Source organism: Rhipicephalus microplus, chromosome X (assembly GCF_043290135.1).
Source record: "Rhipicephalus microplus isolate Deutch F79 chromosome X, USDA_Rmic, whole genome shotgun sequence".
Lineage (NCBI taxonomy): Eukaryota > Metazoa > Arthropoda > Arachnida > Ixodida > Ixodidae > Rhipicephalus > Rhipicephalus microplus.
The window spans coordinates 132,157,782-132,167,227 of NC_134710.1; the positions used below are offsets into that span (position 1 = coordinate 132,157,782).

Consider the following 9,446-nt stretch of genomic DNA (forward strand, 5'->3'; position numbering starts at 1 on the left):
GATAGATAGATAGATAATCTGAAAGCCGCCGAAGTTTGCTGAGAAACGTTTTGCATTTAAAAAACGACTGCTGGCACTGCACAACCATTCACTGGCCACCACTCCTTTATAGCATCGTTAAAGGCCTCTATAAAAATATTGGCCGCTAACAATTGCCAACAGTCACATAAAGCGCGGGTCTTAAGCTCAGCTCAGCTAGCGGACCTCAGCTATAGGCACTGGATCAATCGCGCGTTCGGAACTCAGTCAAGGGCGTCTTTACTTGGCTTTCGCTTGACGTTGAAGGCAACGCACCTTCATTCAATAAATAAGAGTAATAAAGACTAAATAAAAATTAAGCATTTCCAAACCATACCCCCTTACGAAACATTAACGCGATACTCCCACCACTCTGTGACGCATTTACTCGAGTTGCTCCCCGTGGGAAGAAGTGGGACGCATTTTCTTTCTTCGCCCTCCTCCCCACCCTCAAAACACTGCTTCGCTTTGTGCTTCCCCCTTGCTATAACGCCAGACAAATTGGCGCATTTGTCACGGAACGAAACAGAAGACGAAGACGACGACACAGAGAGCGATGCCAGCTCATGATGATCATAATTTCGGGTCACAATAATTTACACCGAGCTAGAACAGCCTCGCTGTTAGAAGTTTCGAATTCTTCGCGAAAGTACTTGCGGTGCGGGGAATCAAATCAGGACTGGAGCGGTTCCTAACAAATAGCTGAAAGCACTATACACGTTGTTCTTTATACCTCAATCACTCTCTATCGGAAGTTTCCAACACACGGCCCGCGGCATAGGGAACAAAATGGCATTGACCTAGTTAAATGGTATTCGCGTTACCTGCTCACCTATTTCAAATATGAATGTTCTGGTGGGTAAGCTAGAGAGACGGGACTGGTCTCAAACATTTTTAAGTATTCTACGCAGCCATCATGCGTTGAAACGATACCTCGGAACAAGATCTCTATATTTGAGAACCATCCTCCTGATTTGAGCAATTTTGGAAAGCACCGTTATGTTTCTCCAAGCCTCACACCAAACCTCCTTCAGGATTATTCTCTGCATGAGATAGGGGAAAGGCATTGCTTCAAAAGGCAGCGTTGAGGGATTTTACCCCCTCCTTTCAACCTTCTGTCCCGACCCATGCGGGCCCGGACTAAATAAATTTTCTGATTGCGGCCCGCTAGCTGAGCTGAGCTTAAGACCTGCGCTTTATATGATTGCTGGACATTGCTATAGCAGTCAACATTTTTATAGAGGCCTTTAACGATGAATTGAAGGAGTGGTGCACGCTTGCATTGTTATATGCTTTCAACGAAGAAAATAGTCCAACCAACCAATATCGGAGCAGCAGATTTTTGATCTTGGAACGAGGTGAAGCGCAGGATCGATTTCAGTTTGATAAGCAGGTAGTTTAGAACGTCAAAAACCTAGCTAATTGATTGTTAATGATTCACCATAATAGAAGGAAAAAGTGTTTTGTGGTGAAGCTGGGAGTCATGAGGGAGGTAGGGAGATTGATATGGATGATTAGTTGCCCTATTCAATGAAGTGAATAGGGCAACTATTCACTGAAGTGAGGTGGGGGTAGAAAAATAGGAATAAAATAAAGATGCGAATACACAAGGCGCACGCACACAATATAATGTTTGTGGAACGGGCATATACTATTTTGGGGGGGGGGGGGGAAGTGGTTCTTAAAATTGGAAAAGAAAAGAAAAGTGAACCCCGCAACTGTCTGCAGCTAAGTGCGACACCTCAGCAGTGGTTCACATGGGAAGGGGAATGGGGGATAATAGACTTGAGCGAAGAGAGGAAAGAGAAAGGAGAGAGCGAGCAAAGGAAGGGGGGGGGGGGCGCCTAGAAATATAAGTGGTTATATCAGAAGAAAAGAAAAGGAAGGTGCCGACCCGTAACTGTCTCTCCTTACGAGGACACCTCAACAGGTCAGCAGAGGAATGGGATATGGGGAATAAAAGATATAGGGAGAATGAAGGAGGGATAAAAAGAATAGAAGGAAAATAGACGGAGAAGAAGCCGCCAGCCAACGAGAGGAAAAAAGAAGGAGATAGGAAAGTGGGGATCCGGTCGAAGCAGTCCAAGGGCGGGGTGCCACAATGCGAGAGCTGCACGGCATCAGGAGACCGCGGAGGGCGAACCAGTCGGCGGGAGCTACGCTGAAGTCGGAGATCGCGAGGGCACAACCGTCCAGCTTGAAATCCTCCGAGCGAATGACTATTTTGGTTTCGGTGGCACTGTTCGAGAGATGACTGAAGTTTCATGACTCTTGCGCAGTAAGAATAAGTGGTGCTGTGCAATTCTTCGTAGAATCCAGGGCTGTTGGGCGATTAAACCGGCACAGGTCCTGCCTCGCTCAGTCGTTAGAAGCGAAGAAATGGGTGTGTACGTCCCCGGCTTTGTCAGTGAAGGACGATGCGCAGAAGGAGGCAACGGTCACGGAACTAATGGGCATGAGCGCGTCAGAGTGAATTTATAAAAGTTTCGCGCTGACTCAGTCTACTTGTAAAAAAAAAAAAAAAACACTCGCCGGTGGATTGAAGAATGGACAGCGGCGGCCGGCTATCCGAGGACCGTAAACGTCGGAAAGTCGCCGCTGCTCTCCGAGAATGCTATAGTGAAGCGGGCTTATGGGAAAGTAAAACATCCGCGAGAAAATGCCTGATAGTCACTGTTCACAGCTCATTTCTTCCTTTTTTATTTGACATTGTTGCACTTGCTTCGGTACAACTCACGATGGCGTCGATTGCATGGTGTACACACTCTTTAGTGCTGAGTTCCTTCCTGGGAAACCAACTTTGTACTGTAGCCTCCGATCATGCCTCACGCTATAGCCAGTGATGCTAAAAATGTGCGTGATCTCTTACAAAACAGGAAATTTTCTAAAGAAGAGCTGACGTCCATTTCTGGGACAGACTTTCTCGTGCCCATTCCAGTCACTGTTGATGCTTGTACGTTTCGGCGTTCTTGGAGAGTATATCGATAACATCGTGTCCACGGCCGTGGGGTTCGCCACAAGTGGCGCGGCTTGTTGCAATTATATATAAACAAATACAACAGGATCGATGTCTTTTACTATGTGACGACGCAGTATTTCCAGTCTGGCGACACACGACGTTGTGCTAATACCCCGGTCGAACAGGTTGGAGTGGCAGGCCGAAACCGTCTTTGCGTGTGGTCACGCAAAGGAGATTGTTGCAGCGGTGTATACACCGAAGAAACTGCCCATGCAGTGATTGCATCGATGCGCACATGCGTGTCTTCGTTGCGAGGTTCTTTGAAAAGCCGCACAAAAGCTCAGTCCGCGTCATGCATTTGCTCAAATGGCTGAAGGACAGTCAGCAGCTCTTCAACCAGGCACACGATTGAACCCTAAGATATCGATGAATAAGACTAGGGCGACGCTATTGCCAAAGGCTATTGTGCTCCAATGCCTACTGCTCAATAGAGAGTGTCGATTGCCAGGTCATAAAGGTATGGCAATATTATATATATTGCAGTGACACTGTGAAACAAGAGCGTTTGATAACCCTGTCCTTATACGAAGGCACGAATTCAGCCTCCCCCATGTCTGGGAACGTAAAACACAATTCTTTTGTCTGAAACGTGCAAACTTACGTGAAAAAAAGGGTGAAGAAAATTTTATCTATATAGATGACATGCATACCATGCGCGATCCATAGACCATTGTCCTATTTGGCACTGCAGCATTCAGAAAATGTGTATGTACGTTGCTCAGAACTGCTAGAGGAGGGTAGTTCATGGTTTGCGCGCTTTTTTATGCATATGGCAAACGAATACAATGAGACAACGCGAAAAATATTTTCACTATATAGGCAACTTTGCCACAAGACACCTGCCTTCTGGAAACAGTGTAAAGAGAAAGCAATAAACTGATCCCTTTGTCCATACCGATGGTAGAAGTCGTTCAATGTAGATTTCTGTATATAAAACAAGAGAAACACACACAACTGCACAAAGTGATCTGTGTGTTTGTCCATTGCACGCATCTGTTTAGCGCCCCAAGATGATATTTTTCCAAATCTCACCAAGCTGCCCAAGAAGTTTTATTAGAGCCGGACCACGCCCGATCAAGAATGCCCTTAGCGCTTCGCAGGTATAGAGTAGTTTTCATGGTGACATACAATGTCAAACGCGAAGATGCTGAGTTTAACATATCCCACCTCCTCCTCTCCCTTCCCCACCCCTCGATTTTTCTTTGTAACTGTCATCGTGACAGCCTACCCAACATATAAACTACTTACACGCCCTAACTGCAACCCTTAAATGTCCTTTGTTCTCGAGGGGAGAACGGCTTTTTGCAGTGTAAACAGGAAATTTTGCATCACGTTACGCATGAATGCCGTTACAAACGCGGTTTCTATTGCAGATGACGTGCGTGCAGGAAATCACTTGGATGACACGCATTACTCAACTCTTGGAACAGAGGTACAAGATCATCAACGTGGACCAGCGTACCAGATGTGATTGCCATGATGAAGCGACCTTTCTTTAAAACCTTTCAAGGACCGATAATGTATACGTTCGTTTAGAAAGGCACCTAGCTAAGTGAGGCTTGGGATGTGTCCTTCTTTAACAACCATTTCCTGACGACAATATCGAGGTATCTTTCACAGTTTTTGTACAGATGGGAGCTAAATGCATATGAAAGTAGCACCTCATTCCTATAGTGATGCGTAATAGTCAAAAGCTACATGAAGCTTCCGTGAGCTCATATAATTTATTTTATAAGGGAGGGAACAGGAGGGTGTCATATTTACAGATTACCGTTACCTGGCTGCGCAACTTTTTGAGGATTACAATGGAGGCGAAAGCGAGCATGAGACCACATCTAGGGCAGTGTCAGGTTTTTTCCACAATGCTGAGACTAACAAAACCCATGGAATGTTTTCGCAGTAATCGAGCGGTATTTCGAGCAACGGACTGCGCATGTCACAGGAAACAATGTAGATATGCGGACTTAGCGTTGTGCTGTCGGCTCCAAATAAGATGGGTGTCTACTATAACAAAACTCTACTACTATAACAAGTCGTCAATCATAGTAAGTAGACGGAAGTGCCACCAAAGGACTCTCATTCATTATAGAGATCATAATATAAATGCACGCTGGTTCGTTGCAGCTATTTTGATCATCGTTTTCGATGACGCGAAACAAAGACAGATGAGTGTTTGTCGTGCGCACCAACGTGCTTCTCTCACACCGTAAGAGCCACGCTCCATAATACAGTAACGAGCTGTTTTTTTTTTTTTCAATTTCGCGAACCGACATGGACGCCCAAAACCACATGCCTGGTTACGTTGTGTGCACCTTCAAATTCTGAAGCCCGGCAGTGTGCACCTTCAAATTCTGGGTTCGCAAAATCCCATGTTAAATAACATATGCACAGACGCGACTAAACTAACATGATTTCATATCCACTGTCACTTACTTCGTCTATTGCCGCGCATCTTCTAGATGCCTGAACGACATGTGAGCGAAGTTTCCCCTCCATGCACCCAAAGGGGTTGATGAAAATCGTGCTCAACACGCTTACATTGACATACACACCGCTCACGCAACAGCGCGAGTTGTCGCGGACTCACGAAATTCGCGCGCGTCAATGCACGACCGCGGGTGGCACGTGCGCGCGGACCAAGCGGGAGCAAAAGTTCACGTTTTGCTCAGACTTGGTGGACAGCGACGCGCGCTCACCTGGCGACGGAGAAGCGTCCAGCGTAGACGGGACTCGACGCCGGCGGCGGCTGTCCGGCTGCGCGGGCCACGGCCATGACGCCGTTCACGTCGCGCTTGCGGCCGGCGGCGGCAGGCGACAGGTCGAGCGTCTCGGCGCCGTGCTCGCCGGCGCTCGCCGTGGCGCTGGGCGAAGTGCGGCGGCGCTCGGCGCGCAGCACCGCGCTCCGGGGCCGCTCGGTGCCGTCGCGGCCCGAGGCCGCCAACGGCAGCTCGGCCCGTCGGGAAAACAGCACAGCTTCCCACGGCGTCCACCGGCCCTGATCGTGGCACACTTGCACGCTGAGGGGTTCGCGCGCGCGCTCCGACAAGGTCCACGGAGCCGCCGCCGGCGCGTAGCAGAGCGCGGGCTCCACCGTTGAGGTCGACGGTCCTCACGCCGCCGCACAGCTCCTCCTGCCACCTTCAATCCGCCGTGCCACCACACCGGCAGAGCAACTGCAACCGACGCACGCTACAGCCCGGCAGCCCGAGCGGGACTGGCGCGGGCGGTGCCGCCGCCATAGGGCGCTCCCCCTCGGGAGAGACTCCTCCTCCTGCCGCCCCCCACGCCGCTGCGCACACCACCTCGCGGACACGTGGAGCGCGCCACGTGCGCCCCTCGCCCGTGCACCCTCTTCCGGGGTACGTCCTTCGGCCGTCCGGCCTTCGCCGGGACAATTTTCTCTCTCGCTTCAACAGCACCGAAAAGAATCGGATGCTTCCTCCGTCTTCCGTGTCGCCTTATGGCAGACAAAAATCAGGTGCATTCTAGAACCATTACCACCACCTCTTTGGGCGTGTGGAATCAAACAATGGTAACCAACTGCTGAAGTATCTGCAACTGCCACGACTGATTGCTACTCCTTTAGCGTAACTTACAATGAGTAACAGTACGTCTTAATGGATTTGTCGCCTGAGAGGCACTCTAAAATTGTCTATACAAACGCTCACAAGAGGGACATACATGTTTAGATGGATGTAGTGCCGTAAAAAAACGCAATTAAAGAAAAAAATACTCATTTTTACTACTGTACTAGTGCTTTCTGAATATCTCGTTGGTTTTGTTTGCGGGTCAGTGCTGAACTTTTAGATCAAAGGTGCAAGATCGCGGCAGACTCGAGAATCGATCTTTAATCAAGAAAGCCTCCCTGGGCAGACTTCGTCTATTTGTCTGGTGCCACACACTTCGTGAGGTACCCCATGCATCCTGCGATTGCGTCTAAGCCTAGACACGTCAGCTTTCAAGTGAAGCTTAGACATGCGATTGCCTCAACAGACACAGAGTGCTTTACAAGTTATTTGATTCGACGCAGCATGGCGGTGTCAAGGAAAATTGATGTACTCAAGGCGAAAGTTTTAGGCGCGAAAAAACATTTACTACCACAGGTCAAAGAGATCAGCACATAGATAAGCAAAACCAAATGCACAATAAAAATTAGAAAAAAGAACGTTGCACCGGTATACGGAACGAAAAGGATAATTGATTGATATGTGGGGTTTAACGTCCCAAAACCACCATATGGTTAGAGAGACGCCGTGGGGGAATGCTCCCGAAATTTCGACCACCTGCGTTTCTTAATGTGCACCCAAATCTGAGCACAGGCCTCACAGCGCGAGACAGACGTGCGATTTTTCGTGCTATGCGGCGTGTGGTGCGACGATGTGACAGCTGGAAGTGGTGACGTTGCGTGACGTTTCGTGACGTATCATCGCAGCGCCGCGTAGCTGGTGCGGTGCGATGATCAAACCGGCCAGATATCTTCGTCGCCACATCACACCGCCGCATGGCAGCAGCCAATCACAGCGCGAGCAGACGTGTGACGTCACGCCGCTAGTGGCGCCATCTCTCTGTAGCCGCTCCCATCACCCGTGATCAAGGCCAGTTAAAGCGAGTCGATGGAGCGGTGAGAGCGTGGATTTGCTGACATTGCCGATTTGCTGACATCACGACAAACATCAAGTACATTTCCCTGGTGACGTGATATTATTGCGGATTGAATAAAATGGTGTTTGAAGTGTGCCACTTCTGCACGACAACGCCTGTTTTAAAACCGTTAGCGAGACCGGAGATGGTGAGCAGCGATGCAAGGTCATTTCGCAGGTAAACAAGGCTACCAGCGTTTCTGCGATGGTCACCTTCACTTCCACCTTTACTCTTCACATCGATGGCATCGAGAAAGTAATAGCGTATACAAACGCCTTACATATGCCTAATAGTGTTGTCAAAAACAAGCGCTCGATGACGAGCTCACGTGTGAATGGCGTATAGGCGACGGCCGGCGCCCGCCACGCTTTAGGCCTACCTGTCAGAGTCGTCAATAATCAGCTGTTACCGCTGTCGCGACGTGCTTGTCATTCACGAAGACGTTTTATTCATTATTTTTATGGAACAACGAAGCGTGGCTGTGCAATGTTGTTTGTTTTGAGCTCAATTACGGGGATACAAAGTCGTCCGACCGCGCATGCCGAGGAGCCGCATGGGGGTGGAGCCCGCCGCTGAAAGCTCCTTCGCCGCCGTGTGTCCAAAAACGTCGCAGGCGGTACGCAGCACCATGCGACACCGCACGGAAAATCGCACGTCTGTCTCACGCATACTGCATTTTTGCCTCCATCGAAAATGCAGCCGCCGCAGCCGGGAATTGATCCCGCGACCTGCGGGTCAGCAGCCGAGTACCTTAGCCACTAGACCCCACGGTGGGGCAGGAACGAAAAGGCATAGCGACAGAATACGTGGCCTTCGACCTTAAACAAGAGTCAGCTGTGCCACGTTATGTATATATGTAAAACTTAGACCCGGTACACCACAGCGCGCGCTCGTCCAATGACACTTAGCCGCGATGAAAAATAAATGTAAGAAATTAAAAGACAAAAATCTGTGCAGCGACAAGTTGTTCATCAGTTTACCTTTCCCCAGAGGAGCCTTCCCGAATGGTGGTCTTGTGGACTGCGGCCGAAGACCATGATAGTGATGAGCATGAATGGCGCAGTTCTACATATCAACCCACACCCGTCGCCGACGCGAACTCACGACACTCGTACCGCACGCAGCTGGTCATATTTTGACTGCCTGCGCAGCCAATTTATGTTTGCTTTATATATGTTATTTTCTTACTAAGTGTCTTCATGAGCTACACATGTGTGGCTGGCATCAGGCATTTTCTTTTTTTTTTTTCTGAGGCGCCCTAGTCACCGGGCGTTATCACTATAGGGGCGCGTGAACAGTAAAACTTAAAACCGAATGGAATACTGTTCGAACACTTTTCGAATAGCGAGTCAACCGTGTAAAAAACAGAGCTATAATTGCGACACTTTCTTTTTTCAAATAAATATTCACAAAATTTAACAAAGTAACACTACCGTAACATTTTTACCGACAAACGATACCACAACTATGTAAACCGAGGTAAGATCATATACAGTATCGATAATGCCTACAAGGTATTCTTTTTTTTAAGGACCAATATAACAGTAATTTCAGTGTACGAGGTTGTACTTGGTCACTACAGCTTTTAAATCACACTGGTTCCTACAACTTAAATAATGAAGGACCACGGAGCTTACACACTAAACGAAAATGACCTGAAATAACCTCGAAAACTGGGTAAACCATTTGTCCTCTAGCGCACTACCTTTCCTGGGTTTTTTTTTACCACCTACTATCGAGGTAAAAATTTACTCTCGTGCTAACTGAT

The 9,446-nt window shown here is 48.5% G+C and overlaps 1 protein-coding gene across 2 annotated transcripts in view; it reads right to left on the bottom strand.

Annotated features, from left to right (window-relative positions):
* Positions 1–8,768, bottom strand: part of twz (BTB/POZ domain-containing protein twz) — an 83,521-nt gene extending 74,753 nt beyond the window's left edge. The window contains exon 1 of one of the 2 annotated variants that reach the window (XM_075877734.1): positions 8,659–8,768. Coding sequence is in view for 1 of the 2 variants with exons in the window: in XM_037427780.2 (XP_037283677.2) it covers positions 5,734–5,810 (77 nt within the window). In the remaining variant the exon portion in view is untranslated. Of the gene's footprint in view, positions 1–5,733; positions 6,265–8,658 lie in introns of those variants that run through there. The other variant, XM_037427780.2, reaches the window with a different exon arrangement.
* Positions 8,769–9,446: the final 678 nt, after the last annotated feature.